At 46.4% G+C, this 22057-nt stretch overlaps 1 protein-coding gene across 2 annotated transcripts in view; it reads right to left on the bottom strand.

Moving 5' to 3' along the window:
- Positions 1-22057, bottom strand: part of LOC134608846 (sodium- and chloride-dependent transporter XTRP3A-like) — a 774840-nt gene that overhangs the window by 148880 nt on the left and 603903 nt on the right. For both annotated transcript variants that reach the window (XM_063452025.1, XM_063452026.1), the window contains exon 9: positions 8541-8700. In XM_063452025.1, the coding sequence (XP_063308095.1) occupies positions 8541-8700 (160 nt within the window). The remainder of the gene's footprint in view (positions 1-8540; positions 8701-22057) is intronic.

The following is a 22057-nucleotide window of genomic DNA, read 5'->3' as shown; positions in this document are numbered from 1 at the left end:
TATTTTTAATTTTTATGTTATTTTAAGTGATTTCCCTATCCACATTTGTTTGCAGGGCACTTGTCCTACTCTTACCCCCATTTTACTTCCTTTTGCAGCAATCTAGCCCTTTCCAGGACTTTTTTAGAGGCATTTTTGTGGCCAAAAGTTTGGGTCCCCATTGACTTCAATGGGGTTCAGGTTCGGGGTCAAGTTCGAGGTCAACTTTTTTTCAAAGTTTGGCCGAACCCGCCGGACCCGAACATCCAGGTGTCCGCTCAACTCTACACGCTGTGTTCCTTGTGAGTGGATCTAATTAGCGCTTGATTGTTACCTTTCATGTTATGTGTTACGCTATGATAGTTCTTTCTTGTTTTGTTAACTCAGATTTGTTAATTGAGTGTCTCACAAAGGGTCATTTAAAGGGTAACCATTACACCTGAAGCTTTCTATATTGTAATGGAGTTCGGTTTGCCTGGACAGTCCATCTGCGTTCCCGTTGAACTTGCCAGGGCGGTATTGGATGGAGAAATTGTATGGTTGTAGCGCTAGGCTCTGTTACGGTTGCCTCCAGGCTGGCTGGAAGTTGGACCGTAGAAAGGATGCTCCTAGCGCTCACCAAAGGACCTTCAGCACCGTAGACACCATAACTACTGCGTAGACACCATAAGTACTGCAGACTCCATGAACCACCGCTGCTGGGCTGGTATCTCACAGTCTGCTATCCACCCTGGACCTATGACCAGGCTCCAGGGTCCAGTGGGTGATCTCTCTTCCTTCTGCAGAGTGAAGCAGGATCAGGAACAAGAGCTCTTACCAGAGCTCAGTAGCAAAAGGAGCATGCAGAGCATAGCAATCCCTGAAGTGATTATAGCTGTTCCCTACAAACATGAGTCAAGGCTGCAAGTTAGAGGGAAAAGTCATTTTTATTGGCACCAAAAGAACCTTCTTTTATGCAGGATCCCCTTAGATAGGACCACCCACAGGGTGTAACAAAACAACCAATCATACACGTACATTACAGAAAACACTCCCAGCAATTACACACAAGATCCTCCCCTCTGCCTGTGATATAATTATGTTACACAAGGGATTAACATAATTATCACAGACAGTAAAAACAGTTTTACACATACCCTGTAAATCCAAACTCAGCATACTTAAAATACAAACATATCCCAAAATCAGACAATTCCCTCCAGTGGTTTAAAAGTTAGGTCAAAATCCTTTGTGGCCAACTGAAGCATGGCTTTCCAGCCCAAAGCAGTTCCACAGAGTCCTCTATCCTGGAGATAATTGGCTTAACTGGGTGTGGTAAGCCAGCTATCTCCAGGTACAGAAAATATCTCCATTCACAACAACAGCAAAAATACACAAAAATACATAACTCCTATCATACTGAACAGAACCCCCAGATTCAACCTATCCCCAGATGGCTTGGATCTGAGCGCTCAATATATCCAAACAGCGCTCAGATCCCACAAATACAGTCAAATCGCCATACACACTAGGACCATAGTCATGGGGCAGAAGGCTGGCAATTAGGCTTCTCCATAACACAGGGAAGTAGGGCAATTTTTCAAATAAAAAAACTGTTACAAATGGCAGTTTGTAACAAGCTCCATCTCAGCAAGCGTCCATTATCTCCAGCCACTCTGTTTAACCATACCAGGGGATGAGCGATAAGTGTGAATTCCTGACCATACAAATACGGTGCAAGTTTCTTTAAAGCCCAGGCCAGGGCTAAACACTCCTTCTCTACTGCCGCATAGCTCACTTCCCTGAGTAACAATGTTCTACTCAGGACGCAACAGGGTGTTCCCCTCCATCTTCCCCGATCTGGCTTAGAACTGCCCCCAGTCTGTACATGGACGCATCTGTATGGACGACAAATCATTTGTTAGGGACGGGGGCAGATAAAACAGGTACGTTGCTCAGGGCTTTCTTTAAAGTTTGAAATTATGTTTCACAGGCGGGAGACCACAGGACTATTCTAGGCAGGTTCTTTTTAGTTAGGTCTGTCAGGGGCTTAGCGATGGCGCTATAGTCAGGAACAAATTTTCTGTGGTTCCCGGCCATCCCTAAGAAAGCCAATACTTGAGTCTTGGTGTGGGGTGTGGGCCAGTTGGCCACAGCCTCAACCGTAGCTGGTTCTGGTCACTGTTTCCCACACCCTACCCTGTGTCCCAAGTATTGGACATCGGCCATACCGAAATGAAACTTTTCGGGCTTCAGAGTTAGGCCCACGGCCCAAATCTGGTCCAGTACGGCTTCTACATGTCTCAAGTGTTCCCCCCAAGTTTCGCTATAGATCGCAATGTCATCCAGGTACGCGCAAGCAAAGTCCTGGAAGCCATCAAGGAGTCTATCCACCAAGCGCTGAAATGTAGCTGGGGCGTTCTTCATCCCGAATGGCATGACCAAATGGGGTGACGAACGCCGACTTGGGAATAGCCTCCTTGGCCAGGGGGATCTGCCAGTATCCCTTGCACAAATCAATGGTGGTCAGATATCGTCCCCTGTCGATCTAATAGTTCGTCTACTCGGGGCATCGGGTACGCATCCGTCACTGTACGGTCATTGAGGCGTCTATAGTCACAGAACCTGGTAGTTCCGTCCTTTTTGGGAACTAGAACAACTGGCGAGGCCCAGGGACTATCTGACGGCTCTATGACTCCTAGTCTCAACATCTCTTGGATTTCTTTCCTCATTTCCTCCTTCACTGCCTCAGGGATTCTGTAGGGGGTCTGTCTAAGAGGATTTTGTCCTGGGGTCTCTACATAGTGAGTCACTAGCGTGGTGTATCCTGGTTCTTGAGAGAACGTTAACCCCTTTCCAGTTAATAACTGTCTGATCTGACCCTTTGCTGCTGGGTTTAAGCGCTCCCCTAGTTGCACAGTACTGAGCAAGCTATTGGGTTCTGTGCGTGCTAAAAGATCTGGGATAGGTAAGCTGTAGGGATCCACGGTAGCAGGAATACATATGGCTGCAATATCCTCTGGCCTCTCTTGATATTCTTTCAACAGATTAACATGGAAGGATTTCTGAATCCTTTCATCCTTGCTACTGGCAATCACATAGGTAGTGTCGCAGACTTGCGCTACCACCTTGTAAGGGCCCTGCCAGGAGGTCTGGAGTTTATTCCCTTTAACTGGTCTAAGCACCAGAACCTTCTGTCCCACCTGGAATGTTCTTTGTCGGGCGCCCCGATCGTACCATCATTTCTGTCGACCCTGAGCCATATGGAGATGGTCTCGTGCCATCCGAGCTAAGTGCTAAGCTAAGGTCCCGCATCTCCAGAACATATGGCACAATGGGGACCCCCTCATGTTCCATCTCTCCTTCCCAGTGCTCCCGGATGAGGTTGAGAGGGCCTCGAACTCTCCTTCCATAGAACAGCTGAAACGGAGAGAACCCAGTGGATTCCTGCGGCACCTCTCGATATGCAAACAAGAGGTGTGGCAGGAATCGCTCCCAGTCTCTGTATTCGGCTGTAAAGGTCCGCAGTAACTGTTTCAGGGTACCATTAAAGCGTTCACAGAGACCGTTAGTCTGGGGGTGGTAAGGTGAGCTGAGAAGGGTTTTAATATCGCAGACCTTCCATAAATGTTGGGTTAAGTCTGCGGTAAACTGGGTCCCTCTGTCAGACAGTATTTCTTGAGGAAACCCCACTCTGGTGAATATCCCGACCAAAGCACTGGCGACAGTGTCAGCCTGGATAGAGCGACGGCTTCCGGGTAGCGGGTAGCATAGTCCACCACGGTAAGAATATATTTCTTACCGGATGGACTGGGGTTAGGTAGGGGTCCCACCAGGTCGACTGCCACCCTGCTAAACAGTTCCTCGATCACGGGCATAGGTGACAGTCGAGCCTTAGGGTGATCCCCTCTCTTCCCTACTCGTTGGCAGACGTCACACGTGCTGCAGTAATGCCGCACATCCTTCGAGATCCACGGCCAAAAGAAGGTCTGGGTGATCCTGTAAGTGGTGCGGTTACCACCCAAATGTCCTGCTAAGGGGATATCATGGCCAATTCGGAGAAGTTCCAACCGGTACTTTCTGGGTACCACTAGTTGGCGCTTCTGCGAAGGGACACAGCCTCTCTTCCTACCTTCGGTTAATCTGTACAACCTGTCGTTATCCCATACAAAACGTTCCCGCTCATCCCCCCCACTGTCAGCTATTTCACGGTACTTTTGGAGGATTGGGTCCTCTCTGGTTTCCCTCCCAAACTCTTCTGGGGTATCCCAAGCTATTGGGTCTAAGAGTCGGTTCTTTGCTTACCTGGGTCTCCCGTCCTGTTCTAGGGTCATCTGTGAATGGGTGGTCACTGGACAAGCAGCAGCAGTTGTGGGTAAATAGGCCGAAGCCAGAGGGCCAATATCGTTGCCCAACACGGCAGGCAAGTTGTCCATGATGCCCACAGTGGTTTTCCCCGACCCGACCCCCCAGTCCAGGTGTACCCGGGCCGTTGGTAAGCGAAACAGACTGCTACACGTACTGCAACTGTGCGATTAGACAAATGCTCCGGCTTCACCAAATGCCTTTGCATCAGGGTGATGGTAGCCTCGGGCTACCTGTCCATTTACACGCACCTCCTGGCGATGATGCTGGCGGTTATCTGGGGATTCAGCTTGTATCGGGTCCGCCTCATACTAGATGCCCAGGCATTCCTCTGGGCCCATCTTGGTCTCCAGGTAGTGGGCAGCATAGGTACGAGGTGCGGTGGTCTCTGAGTTGGGTGAAGTGCGCCTCCAATTGTTAGCTGCTGATCCCAAAGGGCAGTAACGGGCAATATGTCCAGTATTGCTGCACCGATGATAAGTCGTTCTAGACAAGTCTCGGGGGTAGTCGTTCTAGACAAGGCTTGGGGGTACTGGAGCACGGAACTCCGGGCGAGGGCTAGTGGCTGGAGTACGAGGTTCTACCTTGTGAGCTGGTCGTGGAGTTCCCTGGCTCACTTTCCTAGTTTCGGCGTACTCATCTGTCAGCCAAGCCGCCTCTTTAGGTTGATGGGGCGACGGTCTCTTACACAGTCCTGTAGGTCGGCAGATAAATCTTGGAAAAAGTGTTCCAGTAAAAATAACTGCAGCACTTCCTCCCCGGTGCTTGCGTTTCAACCTTTTACCCAGTGTGATGCCACTCTTTGTATCCGGATAGCCCATTCCATGTGGGAATCCACATCCTTTTTCTTGGACTCCCGGAAGCGGCGACGGTAAGTCTCTGGGGTTACGGCATATCTGGTTAGTAGCGCATCTTTGATATTGTAATATATCCTCCGGGGTGAGAGCCCGAAAGGCCTCGTTTGCTTTGCCAGACAATTTCCCGGACAAGATAGTGACCCATTGATCTGGGGGTGCTTGATGTAGCGAGCACGGTCTCTCAAAATCTGCTAAATATCCATCGATTTCCTCTTCATTCTCCACAAACGCTTTAAATGCAGTAAAAGGTACTTTCTTTGCTGTGTTAGTTGGAGGGGGAGTATGAACTGTGTGTAATGGGCTGTTTTGCTCTTACCAGTTCGATTTCGGATCCCCTCTTTTCCCGAATATCCGCTTTCACTTCGAGGAACAGCTGCTCAATCAGCTCTACTGATGTATCTGGGTACATGGTTAACCTCCTCTGTACAATGCGGGAAACTTCATCCTCCTCGCTGATAGGAGCAAGTGGCTCGGTGACTTCCATGGACCGATCCATTTCTTCCAGCTCCAGCAGGTTAGCTATCAGCTCTCTCCGTGGTCTGTTACTGGCACTCCTTCCACGACTCTCCAGTAGATCTTTCAGTGTGGATCTCTTCAGTCTGGCGTACTGAGACTCCATTCAGCACTTGCTCTGTGGATGAAAGGACCATGCCGCTGCTAACAATGTAACGGCTACCCAGGTAGAGAGAGGGTATCAGCCGTTGGAGACATCCTTTTTCCCGGCAAGTTGCTGTATAGGAGTGGAGTTACTTATTCCCATCCAAGAGAAGAGTCAGGCATAGCTATTAAAAGAGCAAGGTGGTGGGGGGGCGGGGCCTGACCGCCGCGCTGGATGGATGTGGGGCACCTTGGCTCCACAATGAAACACTTATAATCAGCCCAAAACTACCTTTTCTCCCCCCAAAAAAGAACAGGCAGCAGCTTAAGAAGGCAGAGGGGACTCATGTAACCCCTCCAGAAGTCGATATCGGCCCCTGTCCTACCGGCAATGCTGACTCCTGGGCAGCTGGTATTGAGGCCTGTCGTGAGGCTCTGGCGGGAGAAACGGCCAATCTCCCGCTCTTAGTCCGGCGGGACCTCCCACGCACCTACAGAGGGCCCCGTTCACCCCCCCATGGGCCGGGGGGGTTATCCCTGACCCCACCAGGGAAGCAACGACCACCTACACCATCCAAGCGGCGAAATGTTTAAGCTGGGACCGCTTGGCAAAATCCAAGATGGCCGCCGCGCCCATTATGAGCCGGAGAACAAGCTCCCACCTGCATTATCGGAGACAGCGACTCCAACGGCTGCTGGCGGACCTAAGGGACTTAATATGGACTCTCACTCCACTCAAAGTGGAGCAACAGCCACAACACACAGGCATCATTCTGCACCTAAAGTAGAAGCATAAGACCGAACACACTCCTGACCAACAAGTTCCTGAGCAGTCCAGTATCCAGCAGGAAGCACAAGAGACTTGACCACAACCTGGAAGACAGCCGATCCAGCACAGCTGCAGGAGTAACCAAGCGGCTGCCAACCGTGAAGAATTAAAGTTTTAGCAGCGCACTGTATATTGTTTAGTTAGCATCTCTCTTTTAATATTATTTTAGATTTAACCACAGTTGCTTTATAACTACAGATCTGCATAGAAACCTTTTAAAAAAGTCTAAGCCAACATATATGCTCTATCCGGCAAGCTCAGTGACTCGCTGCCCCCTGGTGGTAAATCTTAAGCAGTGTAGAGAAATCTATACAACGTTATTCTACATAGCATGTAACTTAATACTTGCATAATAACTACTCAACTAAGCATGCATAACTCAACTATCACTTGTACCAAGCCTGTTATATCTTAAAAAAATTAAATGTGCTGTTTAAACTGTCATGACATTGTTTGCTTGTATGACACTGAAAAGCTTGTACATACTGTCGTGGCACTGCAAACTTGTTGTAATTACACGCACAAGAAAAAAAAAGAATTACAAAAAAAAAAAAAAAGAGCAAGGTGGTTATGCAGTAAATCCCCTTCCAAGAACGAGACGAGGCTACGTTTTGAAGGGTCAAGAAGAACTACATTTTAATGACAAGGATTCTCCTTTTATGTGATTCTGCCCATGCAAGGGAGACACCTACATAATTAGTACAGTAACAGACAGGGTACAACCCACACATCTCCTCCCCTCAGATAAACATTTAACATAATTAACAGCACACATTTTTACCCTAGTTTTTGGCTGTACCCCAAATACTTGGGGTACATTCATAAATCCAGTATCCCCAGATAGCCCTAATCTGGGGGAGCAACATATTGAAAAATCATCCCATTTGGTTAAGGGGTTCAGGAGTTATGGAGCTTTAAAGTTTTGACCGACCACACAGGCACACTAGCCGAAAATAGTTCCATAAGTTTTGGCCTTGCGGTCGGTCCTTGTTCGTGCGGTAAAAAGTCACGAAAAGCTTGCCATCTGTGGATATCTTGATGGTCACTAGAATCCCTGTATGTTGTTTAGTCTTTCTACCGAACGGCAGGACGATCGGTAGTTTCAGCACGAATTTACGGTGTTATGGAGGTCTCAGCGGTGTTCGCCTACTCGAGTGTCCGATTTTAATTCCAGACACTCGACGGCAAATCACCGCTGTTCGGGAGTTAAGATGTCCGCGAACACGTGTAAAAGTCCCGAAATGGTAGCCACCCAGGAACTGAAACAAAGAGTTTGTGCATTTCTCATAGTGGTTGTATGTGCCGATCAGGGAGGTAAAATACCACATAATTGGGTATCAGGGTGGTCCGGTGTTCGGTAGTTTGCATTCGTATTTATGAAGGCTGAGTCCATACCGTATGAGTCGCATAAATAAACGAATGCTGGTAAAAGTCCCGAACTGTGATGTTGAATAATCCCCATGAACCAGGTAAGCATATTCCATTATATCCATGGTCTCTGTTGCTGTATATGTGCCCGGTTAGCTTTTAAAGGGCCGGTAGTAATAATTATTCCCAGGCAAAAGGTAGGGTTCTGTTACAAATGGTTATAGCGATTATTAATGTTTGCAGTTTGTACATATTAATGATTTTGTTTTGCATTTATAGATTTGATTGGTGATTGTGAGAACACCAGAGTTTGGAGTAATATTTACACTTTAATAGCAATTAGAAAGAAATTACTAGAGCGCCTAGAACACTTAGTTTACTGTTTGGGTTTCAACATACTATGAATTGGTGTTTGGTATATAAACTCTATTTACTTATTAATAATTATATTGATAAATCTTTAAAATCAGGAATAAATGTAGGATTCAAGTGATTCCTTTGCCATTGTAATACATTTTCACATATAGTTACCTGTGAATATTTTAATTAATACTGTGGTTATTTACCTGTTCAGTCCATAAACATAGCAGATGGCTATAATTTCCACAAAGACTATAAGGATTAATGATAGAGTGGCAACATAGTCATTGAATATTTCAAACCAGTAATTTCCAGATTCCATAGTAAAAATCAACCCAAAAAGGCAACAGGTAAAACAAAGAAATCCTATGAAAAAAAACAATAATAATAATAAATAAAAAAATGTTAAGCAATTTTCTACACATAATATATCTAATAGTCAAAACTGGCAAGCTGGAAAACCAGTCCATGACATATTTTTTAAAAAAACAAATAAAGTGAGCAATCTAAAAAGGTGCATATTAGTTTCCATGTACAGAAGTGTACACATCCCCTGCACAACAAAGGATACAAGACACGCTAATAATGACACTTACTTATATAAAACAATGTATTTTTTTTTTTAATTCTTTATTTTTGATGTGCACAAAGTGAACAGGTAGCCTTGGCACGCCACAACAGCGACACCTGGGTGAATTGGCAGACATTTACTTTACATTGTGTGGCATTAGTTAGTCTGGCACATTTTTGTTATTTATCAAAGTTCAACAATGTAGTTTACATGAAAAAAAAAGGTAATAAACAGAGGACACAAAACAGCTAGGCTAGACACAGTAAACTTTTGTCAGTGAACAAGGAGACAGCGGTCTAGGCTAGCTAATAGCTTGCGACTGATTAGCCACGATGGGTATTTCAAGAAGTGTATGAATATTAATATGACAATCAAGACAAACGCACATTTGTATGAGTATATTAACATAGGCTATGGTTATTCATGCTTGACCTGTGGCTAGACGTCGAGTATGTCAGTAAGCTGGCATCATAAATTCTAGATAACTGGCGTATCACTGGCCTTAAGGGTAAGTAGTGTGGGCCACAGTGTATGTTTACATGCTTAGATTATGGGCTAGGCTGATTAGCGGTTGACTCTTGGGTAACTGTGGATTATGACAGTAAGCTGGCTACATAAAACATACATACCCGGTGCACAAATTGGCACAAAGGGTAAGAGTTGGGAACCCCAGCACACAGCTACATGCTTAGATTGTAGGCTATGAGGATTAGCGTTTGACTCTTAGTTAAAATTTTTGAATATTACAGTAAGCTGGCTACATAGAACATAGATACCCGGCATACAAACTGGCGCAAAGGGTAAGAGTTGGGAACCACAGTATACATTTACATGCTTAGATTATAGGCTGTAAGGATTAGCGTTGGACTCTTGGTTAAACGTTGATTATGACAGTAACCACAATATAGATTTACATGCTAAGGTTATAGCTTATGCAAGAGGGAGCTTCATATGATGTTTGCCTCTTATGGCGCTGACAAGCCGAGTATGGCTGTGAGTCCCGATGGGGGCATGGGTACCTCACTCGAGGGCTCTTGGCACGGTCAGCCAATGCCTCAGTTCGGCAGAGTCATACCGCCCTTGTATGGATCCTATATACAAAGTCCCGTTGCCAGGGTGAGTGCTGCAGGCTGCCCCAGCTTGCTAGGGGTCGGCAGGTGGTGGTTTTCGCTGGTGGGGGTCTCCTTGGTGCTTCAGGTGATATGTGTAGTCTGGCGTGGTACTGCTGTCTTGGCGGGTTACAGTGCCTCGTGTAGATACTTCTTGGGATGTTAAGTCCCAGCCCAGCCCGTGTCACATCTCTGGTTTGGGTGTGTGGGAAAATGAGAGGATGCGGGGTAGGGTCTGGCCAAGTCCCCCCTATAGCCCCGGGCTTGTGTGAAGGCCTGCACCTCAGGTCCGCGAACCGGGTAACTCACGTGGGAGGCCGAGTTCTTCCCCTATGGTGGGGCTGCTGTGTGTCTCAGCATAAGCGGTCGGTGCTCTGGGGTTCCATCCCCGGCGGTCTTCAGCCCAGGTGGGCCCATTGTGTGTGCCAGCCTCGTTGCCTGATAGGGAGTGCCCAGGGAGGTCTTGTCCTTCTCCCGCTCTCCCTCCATTCCCAGCCGTCGGTAGCACAGATGACACCAGGTGGGCCTGGATAGGGAGCTGCGGCAGTTCTCCGCCACGAGGTAACAGCCAGACTTGGTTGTGCGCTGCTCGTGGTTATGTCGTATAGTCACTGGTCGGCCATCTTGGTACGCGCTGTCCGTTCCATAGCGCTCGGCCAGAGTGGAGATGTAGCCGTGTGCGGCGGTGGTCGCCCGTGGGGGCCGGGATGACCCCCCCGGCCCAGAGGGGGGGGGGTGGCAGACCGCCGGCCAGAGAACTGGGTGAGCGGCCGTCTCGCCCGAGCTCAAGCCCGTAGGCCTCAGGCCTCGATCGGGTGACTTTGGTGCCTTTGGGGGTCCCATCAGGTATCCCTGGAATCGCCATCGCATGGGTGATGTTGTGCTCGCATTTTCATGCTGTTGGGTGTCCATGGCCCGCCGTTAGCTCCGATTTTCGGCTCCGAGGCAGGAGCTCAGACAAAGCATGTCTGATCCGGCCAGCGGCCAGGCCCCGCCCCCTAAAACAATGTATTTAATCACAATATATAAGCAAAATGTCCACGCAAATGTATAGTGTAACAGACCCATCTGTCTGTGAATTACTTTTATTTTCCCTCCATTCATCTGTTTGGTTGGCTATTTCCCCTGTCAGTAGAGCCCCTACGTTTATTTGCTATTTTACCGAACAACCGGGACCGGGACCGCAAACCCTCCACTATGTCTGAAGCTGCCCGCCTGGCAGAGGAGTACACAGACGCCCGCAAAATGGATAGCTCTATGGCCAAAGTAACTGCTTAAGTGGAGTATCGAACATCGGCACCCCCTACAGCTGCCGCCTACCAAACGCCGGCGCACCGCTCTCCAGCACCAACCATAACGTCTACTTATACCCAGCAGTCCAGATTCAACTCCCTAGACTATTGGCAACCGATCCGGTGTTATGGGTGTAAGCAACTGGGGCACTAGAAACCAGAGTGCCTATTAAACCCAGCCAGGCAGTCCAATCGTGGAGAAGGCCAGCCGGAGGGAATCCTCGTAACCCCCTGCCTGCTGCACACTGCATCGAGGAGGAAGAATGTTGGGGCATACTACATGAGGCAGACTCCGTCCAAGCAGCCCACCGAGACAACCGGCAGCAGCACAGACAAACAGTCAAGGTCAATGGGAAAGTAGTCAATAGCTTGCGTGATACTGGTGCTATCATGACCCTGCTACAAAAAAACCATGTGTCCGAGATCATACCGGGGACACTGTAGCTGTAAGGGCAGTGGGGAGCACTGTCTTCCGCCTGCCTGTTGCCCGTGTACATTTGGATTGGGGAGTGGGCTCGGGACATGTGAATGTGGGGGTGATGAAGGACTTACCGGCAGATGTCCTCCTGGGAAATTACCTGGCCCCCCTTGTTTTGACCTACGCCCCGATGGGTCTCACTGAAGCTAACCCAGTGACGACCCGTGCCCAGGCGCGTGCCGCTGAAAACGGCCCACCTGCTGCTGAGATCCAGGTAAGACTATCTCCCCCGACATGCACCCTAGATCAGGCCCCCTTAGGCTGGAATACTCTAGAGGAGTTTGGGAGGGAAACCCGGGAGGATTCAACCTTGCACAAGTATAGGGCTAAGGCAGATGCTCAGGAAGAGGGGGTAGATGGGTAGCACTATGAGTGGGTGGGGGACAGGCTCTATAGGATCCCTAAGCCATCCCAGAAAATGAATGCCCCTTCACAGAATCGACAGCTGGTGGTGCCTGCGAAATATCAGCAAGAGATTCTGCGAATTGGGCATGGTGTCCCGTCGCACAGCACATAGGATCACTCAAAATTTCTTCTGGCCCAATTTTAACCAGGCTTTGCAACAATACTGTAGCATGTGTGACACATGTCAACAGGTAGGTAAGCGGGGGGGCCACCCTAGGCTAGACTTATGTCCATGCCTATTATTAGGGAACCTTTCTCCCGTATAGCCGTTGACATCTTGGGTCCACTGGCCAGGCCTAGTCCATCCGGGAAGAAGTATATTATTACCATGGTGAACTACGCTACCCGTTACCCAGAGGCAATAGCACTGTCCAATATTGAGGCAGAAACAGTAGCTGATGCCCTGGTTAAAATCTTTACTAGAGTGGGGTTCCCTAAGGAGATCCTCTCCGACCAGGGAACTCAGTTTACTGCTGTGCTCACCCAGCAGTTGTGGAAGGTGTGCAATATTAAACCCTTGCTTAGCTCACCTTACCACCCCTAGACTAACGGTCACTGCGAGCACTTTAATGGAACCCTTAAGCAAATGCTGAGGTCCTTTGCTGACGCCTGCAGAGACTGGGAGAGATTCCTGCCTCACATGTTGTTTGCATACAGAGAGGTGCCCCAGGAATCTACTGGGTTCTCTCCCTTTGAGTTGCTGTATGGGAGAAGGGTCCGCGGACCCCTAGATCTTATTAGAGGACACTGGGAGGGAGAGACAGAGCAGGAGGGGACCCCCATAGTGCCATATGTTCTGGAACTCAGGGACCGCATGGAGCAACTGTCTCTGATGGTAAGAGAGAACCTTCAGGTGGCCCAGGGGAGACAGAAGAGATGGTACGATCGGGGTGCCAGACAGCGGGTCTTCCAGGTTGGGCAGAAGGTCCTAGTGCTCAAGCCTGTAAAGACAGATAAAATTCAAGCATCTTGGCAGGGCTCGTATAAAGTGGTAGCTCAGGTATGTAATACTACCTATATTATAACCAGCTGTGCAGATGAAAGGATCCAGCGATCCTTTCATGTGAACATGCTGAAGGAGTAGTAGGAGAGGCTCCTGCCGTGTACACTCCTGCTGCAGACGACTCTGAGGGTTTACCCTTCCCTGACATATTAGAGAGAGACCCCCAGACTGACCTTACTAGTCTTAGCTAGTCTTAGATAGTCTTAGCTAGCTAGTACAGCTAGGGGACCGGTTAAGCCCCACAGAGAAGGAACAGGTCAAGCAACTTTGGTGGGAGAAACAGGTGACTTTCTCCCAAGAACCAGGCTATACGACCCTGGCTGTGCATAAGGTAGAAACCCCCAGACAGGCACCCCTACGACAACCCCCCTACTGAAGCAGTCCGGGAAGGAATGGGAGGGTAGATAGCTAGGGGTCAGCTAGGGGTCATCGAGCAGTCAGACAGTCCTTGGGCCTCGCCGGTAGTCCTGGTGCCTAAGAAAGATGGGACCAGCACTACAGGCGACTCAACGAGAAAACCCAATGCCCCTGGTAGACGAACTACTAGACCACATCTAGTAGGGGTGTATATAAAAAATACCCCTTTCTGTCTCATTAGAGATATCTTTGCCAGAAGCTCAAGGAAGCAGGCTGAAGGGTCAGTGTTAGGACCCGCTTAGGGGGGGTCTGCCTTGACGTTGGCAGGCGGGCATCCCTCCAATGGCCATTGGAGCAACTAAATGACCTCCATTTGTCTAAATATACATAGGGATTAAGGAAAAAGCGCAAGTAACATTTTCTTTTCTTTGGTTTTTACTATATATTGGGGCTGATGTGTGTTGTAGTCCTTGCAGCTTAAGCGCAGGACTTCTCTTTTTGTATTTGTATTTACTTTGTATCACACAGCCTGGTTACAATGCTGCTACCCATCCCATGTGTTCCCTATTAAGGGTTAATAAGTAAAGGGGTGTATATAAAAAATACCCCTTTCTGTCTCATTAGAGATATCTTTGCCAGAAGCTCAAGGAAGCAGGCTGAAGGGTCAGTGTTAGGACCCGCTTAGGGGGGGTCTGCCTTGACGTTGGCAGGCGGGCATCCCTCCAATGGCCATTGGAGCAACTAAATGACCTCCATTTGTCTAAATATACATAGGGATTAAGGAAAAAGCGCAAGTAACATTTTCTTTTCTTTGGTTTTTACTATATATTGGGGCTGATGTGTGTTGTAGTCCTTGCAGCTTAAGCGCAGGACTTCTCTTTTTGTATTTGTATTTACTTTGTATCACACAGCCTGGTTACAATGCTGCTACCCATCCCATGTGTTCCCTATTAAGGGTTAATAAGTAAAGGGGTGTATATAAAAAATACCCCTTTCTGTCTCATTAGAGATATCTTTGCCAGAAGCTCAAGGAAGCAGGCTGAAGGGTCAGTGTTAGGACCCGCTTAGGGGGGGTCTGCCTTGACGTTGGCAGGCGGGCATCCCTCCAATGGCCATTGGAGCAACTAAATGACCTCCATTTGTCTAAATATACATAGGGATTAAGGAAAAAGCGCAAGTAACATTTTCTTTTCTTTGGTTTTTACTATATATTGGGGCTGATGTGTGTTGTAGTCCTTGCAGCTTAAGCGCAGGACTTCTCTTTTTGTATTTGTATTTACTTTGTATCACACAGCCTGGTTACAATGCTGCTACCCATCCCATGTGTTCCCTATTAAGGGTTAATAAGTAAAGGGGTGTATATAAAAAATACCCCTTTCTGTCTCATTAGAGATATCTTTGCCAGAAGCTCAAGGAAGCAGGCTGAAGGGTCAGTGTTAGGACCCGCTTAGGGGGGGTCTGCCTTGACGTTGGCAGGCGGGCATCCCTCCAATGGCCATTGGAGCAACTAAATGACCTCCATTTGTCTAAATATACATAGGGATTAAGGAAAAAGCGCAAGTAACATTTTCTTTTCTTTGGTTTTTACTATATATTGGGGCTGATGTGTGTTGTAGTCCTTGCAGCTTAAGCGCAGGACTTCTCTTTTTGTATTTGTATTTACTTTGTATCACACAGCCTGGTTACAATGCTGCTACCCATCCCATGTGTTCCCTATTAAGGGTTAATAAGTAAAGGGGTGTATATAAAAAATACCCCTTTCTGTCTCATTAGAGATATCTTTGCCAGAAGCTCAAGGAAGCAGGCTGAAGGGTCAGTGTTAGGACCCGCTTAGGGGGGGTCTGCCTTGACGTTGGCAGGCGGGCATCCCTCCAATGGCCATTGGAGCAACTAAATGACCTCCATTTGTCTAAATATACATAGGGATTAAGGAAAAAGCGCAAGTAACATTTTCTTTTCTTTGGTTTTTACTATATATTGGGGCTGATGTGTGTTGTAGTCCTTGCAGCTTAAGCGCAGGACTTCTCTTTTTGTATTTGTATTTACTTTGTATCACACAGCCTGGTTACAATGCTGCTACCCATCCCATGTGTTCCCTATTAAGGGTTAATAAGTAAAGGGGTGTATATAAAAAATACCCCTTTCTGTCTCATTAGAGATATCTTTGCCAGAAGCTCAAGGAAGCAGGCTGAAGGGTCAGTGTTAGGACCCGCTTAGGGGGGGTCTGCCTTGACGTTGGCAGGCGGGCATCCCTCCAATGGCCATTGGAGCAACTAAATGACCTCCATTTGTCTAAATATACATAGGGATTAAGGAAAAAGCGCAAGTAACATTTTCTTTTCTTTGGTTTTTACTATATATTGGGGCTGATGTGTGTTGTAGTCCTTGCAGCTTAAGCGCAGGACTTCTCTTTTTGTATTTGTATTTACTTTGTATCACACAGCCTGGTTACAATGCTGCTACCCATCCCATGTGTTCCCTATTAAGGGTTAATAAGTAAAGGGGTGTATATAAAAAATACCCCTTTCTGTCTCATTAGAGATATCTTTGCCAGAAGCTCAAGGAAGCAGGCTGAAGGGTCAGTGTTAGGACCCGCTTAGGGGGGGTCTGCCTTGACGTTGGCAGGCGGGCATCCCTCCAATGGCCATTGGAGCAACTAAATGACCTCCATTTGTCTAAATATACATAGGGATTAAGGAAAAAGCGCAAGTAACATTTTCTTTTCTTTGGTTTTTACTATATATTGGGGCTGATGTGTGTTGTAGTCCTTGCAGCTTAAGCGCAGGACTTCTCTTTTTGTATTTGTATTTACTTTGTATCACACAGCCAGGTTACAATGCTGCTACCCATCCCATGTGTTCCCTATTAAGGGTTAATAAGTAAAGGGGTGTATATAAAAAATACCCCTTTCTGTCTCATTAGAGATATCTTTGCCAGAAGCTCAAGGAAGCAGGCTGAAGGGTCAGTGTTAGGACCCGCTTAGGGGGGGTCTGCCTTGACGTTGGCAGGCGGGCATCCCTCCAATGGCCATTGGAGCAACTAAATGACCTCCATTTGTCTAAATATACATAGGGATTAAGGAAAAAGCGCAAGTAACATTTTCTTTTCTTTGGTTTTTACTAGACCACATCGCCAGGGGGCGTTATCTGACCACCATAGACCTACTGGCAGATTCCCCTGGCAGAGGATGCTATCCCCAATTCAACATTTGTCACACCGTTTGGCTTGTACCAATTTAGGGTCAAGCCATTCGGGATATAAAATGCCCCGGCTACCTTCCAACGTATAATGGGTAGACTCCTCGATGGCTTCCAGGATTTTGCTTGTGCCTACCTGGATGACATTGCGATCTACAGTGGGTCTTGGGAAGAGCACTTGGTCCACGTAGCGGTAGTTCTGGACAAAATTTGGGCCGCTGGCCTAGACTTGAAACCAGACAAGTGCCATCTAGGTATGGCTGAAGTACAGTACTTGGGACACAGAGTGGGGTGTGGAAACCAGAGACCAGAGCCAGCCAAGGTAGAGGCAGTGGCTAACTAGCCCACACCCCACACAAAGATGCAGGCAGTAGCCTTCTTGGGGACGGCAGGGTACTACCGACGTTTTGTCTCTGACAACAGCGCTATAGCCAAGCCCCTGACTGACCTGATGAAAAATAATTTACCGAGGCAGGTCCTGTGGTCTCCAGCTTGTGAAGCTGTGTTAATTGCTCTCAAACAAGCCCTTGTTAATGCCCTTCTCTTGGCTGCCCCAGTACCTAACAAATGTTTTCTCGTCCACACAGACGCTTCCATGTTTGGACTGGGGGCTGTGCTGAGCCAGGTCGGGGAGGATTGAAAAGAGCACCCTGTTGCATATCTCAGCAGTAAGTTACTACCCAGGGAAGTGAGTTATGCGGCAGTGGAGAAGGAGTGTTTGGCCCTGGTTTGAGCACTGAAAAAACTGAACCCCTATCTGTACGGACAGGAATTTTCACTTGTTACTGACCACAACCCATTGGTCTGGCTTAACCGGGTCTCAGGAGACAATGGCAGGTTGCTGAGATGGAGCTTAGCCCTGCAACCGTACAGCTATAGACCCGGTAAGCAAAAATGGAAATGCTGATGGGATGTCCCTGCAAACAGACATCACTCTGGCTTCCTAGTTCCAGACATCCCCAAGTTGATCCGAAAAGGATCAAGACGGATTTGCCGGAGTGTCCCACAAGGAGGGAGTCATGTGACAGACTCATCTGTCTGTGAATTACTTTTATTTTCCCTCCATTCGTCTGTTTGTTCGGCTATTTCCCCTGTCCGTACAGCCCCTACGTTTATTTGCTCTTTTACCGAACAACTGCCAAACGGCCGGCCACCCAGCAAGTAAGTGTTCTGCTTGTTAACCTCTTGGCCCCATCAGAATGTTGTGGTTAACCGCAGACCCTAATTGTTGAATGTTGGCTGGGTGTTCGTTGCCGATTTCATGTGACTAAAAACTGACACTTTTTCTCACGAACACTGATGAAGCAGCCGACCTCCCTTCCTCTGTTCATCCAGCATACAAATGATGACCCGTTCAGTACTTTTTCTGCACGAATGGACTTACCCCAGATAGCTATGCCATGGAGCCCATTCATATGAGTACGAGACCAAGCTCCGTATTGAGGGTCAAGCAGAGATCTGATTTATTAAGGGCTACCTGCCCGGTATTTATGCAGGTCTCCCACCTGGTGGACACTCCCCTAGGGGACAAGATTAAAGACTGGGACAATATGGATACAGTAGCCAATCACAGTGGCACAAGCATAAACACTCCCCTTTAGAGAAAAAACCCTCCTCTCTATCCTGGAGATAATTGGGAAGTAATTCAATTATCTCCAAAGAAAGAGGCTAAACTCCGTTTTGTACATAAAAATCCATAACTCCACATTACACGAATAGAATAACCACATTTAACGTATCCCCAGATAGCTTAGATCTGAGCGCACATTATTACCGAATGGCGCTCAGATCCTATACACAGAGTTCAATCACCATGGAGCCAAAGTATTTCACATTGTCTTTCGGTATACAAATGGGCTCCATGGGATGGCTATCTGGGTTAGGTAATTTCGTGCAGAAAAGTACCGAACCGACCGGCGTTCGTATGCTGGAAGGCAGAGAAGGGAGGTCGGCGGTTTCAGCGGTGTTCGGGAGAAATAGTGTCCGTTTTCAGTTCCAGGAAATCATCGACAAACACAGCTGATCATTCGTGCAGCCAAGATGGCCGCAGTCTCGTGGTCGGCATACGAACGACGACCACCCAGCATACCGTTGATAATTAGGAGGTGTCTGCGGTTAACCACAATGTTCTAATGAGGCCAAGAGGTTAAGCAGCAGCACACATCCATACTGGGTGGCCGGCCATTCGGCAGTTCATTCGGTAGTTAGGAAAATAAACTAACGGGGTGTACGGACAGGCAATTAACCGAACAAACAGACGAACCAAGGGGGAATAAAAGTATTTTAAAGACAGGTGGACCTGTCACAAAAACGTTATTTGGGCATGTTGGATTTTATTGCACTGTTTCTGCCCCTTTGATTCCATGGGAGAATGTGCCTCTTCCCCTCCCCCTTTTCCTGTCTATTGTTCTCCAGCAGGGCGTTGTCCCAGGGACACTGGCAGACCAGTTGACACTCGCTGCTTTATCCCTCCTCAATCTATCTTTTGAACCACTGGACCAAATTGTATGATTTTTGGGATATGTTTGTATATGGAATTGCTGATTTAGAATATGTTTATTCATATAATTAATAGTTATAAGAATTGTATAAAAACTGTATTTTCCTGCCTGTGATAATTACATTAGCAGATTGTGTACAGTCATTCTATCACAGGCAGAGGGGAGGATTTTGCTGGAATGAATGGGAGTGTTTAACTGTATTGTACGTGGTTGATTGGTTATTCCACAAGACCATGTGGGTGGTGACCTTGTGGGAAAACCTACATAAAAGAAGCAATAAAGCCTCAGTGCATTTTGTTCCTGTTTGACCCTCAATACGTTGTCTTGTCTCGTTATTGAAGGGTACTGCTATAATCACACTAGGGATTGCTATGCTCTGCATACTCCCTTGAGCTTTAATCACTTAGCTCTTCTACATAGTTATATAGTTACACAGCTGAAAAGAGACTTGCGTCCATCAAGTTCAGCCTTCCTCACATATGGTTTTGCTGTTGATCCAAAAGAAGGCAAAAAAAACAGTCTGAAGTGCTTCCAATTTTGCAACAAACTAGGACAAAATTCCTTCTTGACCCCAAAATAGCAGTCAGATGTCTCCTTGGATCAAGCAGCTATTACCCCACTAATTAGAAATTATATCCCTGTATGTTATGTTTTTGCAAGTATTTATCCACTTGCAGTTTAAACATCTGTATAGACTCTGACAAAACCACCTCTTCAGGCAAGGAATTCCATTTCCTTATTGCTCTTACTGTAAAAAAAAACACACACTTTTCTTTGCCTTAGATAAAATCTCCTTTCTTCAAGCCTAAATGTGTGACCTTGTGTCCTATGTATAGCCCTGTTTATGAATAGATTTCCAGATAATGGTTTGTACTGGCCCCGAATATATTTGTATAATGTTATCATATCCCCTCTCAGGTGGTGTTTTTTTTCAAACTAAAGAGATTTAAATTTTTTTTAACCTTTCTTCATAACTAAAATGCTTCATTCCTTTTATCAATTTTGTAGCTCGTTTTTGTAGTTCTAAGAGCTGTTCCTGATACGCTCTCCTGGAGGAGAGGTCTTTCCCACACGGTCCTGGAAGACAGAAGCTGATCACGGGTGAAAAGAAGACGGCGAGACTACCAGTTAAACTATGGCGGTTGTGGAGTCTGCGTTGGTTGTAGTGTCCATCAACGGAAGGTATTTGGTTGGAGTATGGGTGATCCTTACAGTATCAATAACAGTTTTTAAGCAAATGTGATTTTTAATGCAAAAAAGTCTTGAATAGTTTAATCTCATTTTACTGATTATGGATATAATAGAATGTATTTGTAAAAAAATTCACTTTGATGATAACTTGCTATAATTGATTTGGGATTAACTAAGGATGCTAGGTGATTGGACTTTGAAGTCTGGCTTCAGTCAAAAGGTGTAGACATATTTTCTGAAACCTGTGAGACACCATAGACCCGACAGTGGTAAGATTGAATTTACTTGTAAAACTGAGAACAGAGGGAGAATGCACTACAAGTAGGACTCGAACGAGCCTGTGAGATAGGCAGAGGAGTCACTCAGCTGGCACTGAGCTGCAAAGGGAGGATGATGAATCCTTATAGGGATTTTGTATTTATATTTATTGTATTTATATAGGAGTATGAGTGCACATTTTGCTTATTTTACAGTGCTAGAGAAGGACATAAACATTATATGCTCTATGTTTGTTAGTTAATCTTTTAACCCCTTCACGAGCGCTGACTGTTCAGGATAGTAACAGCCAATTACGCTGTGTGAGCGAGCCGCGATCGCTCACAATTGGCTGCTGTCAAAGTGGATGTTACAAACACTCACTTTGACAGTGACCTCTGCCCCTCTCTCCTCTGTAGCGTTTTGTGTGGGAGAAAGGCAGAGATCATGATAATTTGTTGCCAGCAGTATTGCCAGAAGTGTTGAAGAGACTTATAAAAGGATCAGCAGTTAATAAAAAAAAAACATTTTTAACCCCTTCACTAATAAATCTGTTACAGAAGTGCATTTGTACTGTCTGTATTTTTTTTGCCCTTAAGGGTTAAACTTGTGTTAAAAATCTGTGTTTTAGTCAGTCTTAGTCTGTTTTAGTCAGTCAGTTTCCTTCCCCTAAATCTCCATTAGATTCTTTTAACAGGAGTTAGTTTAGGGATTGCTGATTTATTCTGTTTTACAAATACAAAAAGTCCTGCGCTCAAACTCCCATTACTCCTGGGCGGCAGCCAGGGCCGGACTGGGGATACGAAGCAGCCCTGAAAAAAAATCTATGCCAGCCCCATAAGTCAATGTATGTATGTATGTATGTATGTATGTATGTATGTATGTATGTATGTATGTATGTATATATATATATATATACACACACACACACAATTGAAATAGTTTGCTGCACTCTCGGATTTAAATATTTAAGAGAAGATCAAGGTTTCAGTCCCTCTTGTGGACTTTTTCAGGATCAAGAGGGACTGAAACGTTGATCTTTTCTTAAATATTTCAATACAAGTTACGTTTTAAGGAAATCTGAGAGTGCAGCCAACTATTTCAATTGCCTGGATACTGGAGCCCTGGTGATGCACCCGGTCACACAACTTTGAAGCCTGAGTGCAAGGTACAACAGCTTATATATATATATATATATATATATATATATATATATATATATATATATATATTATTGATAAATTTCTTATTTCAGGGTAATTCAATTATACAGTAAAGCATACTCACACACAGACACTGACAATCTTAGTGATGCACACAAATAGGCTCATTGACAGACAATCTCAATGACACACACAGACAAG

Source organism: Pelobates fuscus, chromosome 4 (assembly GCF_036172605.1).
Source record: "Pelobates fuscus isolate aPelFus1 chromosome 4, aPelFus1.pri, whole genome shotgun sequence".
In the NCBI taxonomy this organism is placed as follows: domain Eukaryota; kingdom Metazoa; phylum Chordata; class Amphibia; order Anura; family Pelobatidae; genus Pelobates; species Pelobates fuscus.
The sequence above is the reverse complement of the archived record's forward strand: the minus strand, read 5'-3'. Positions and strand labels throughout refer to the sequence as shown.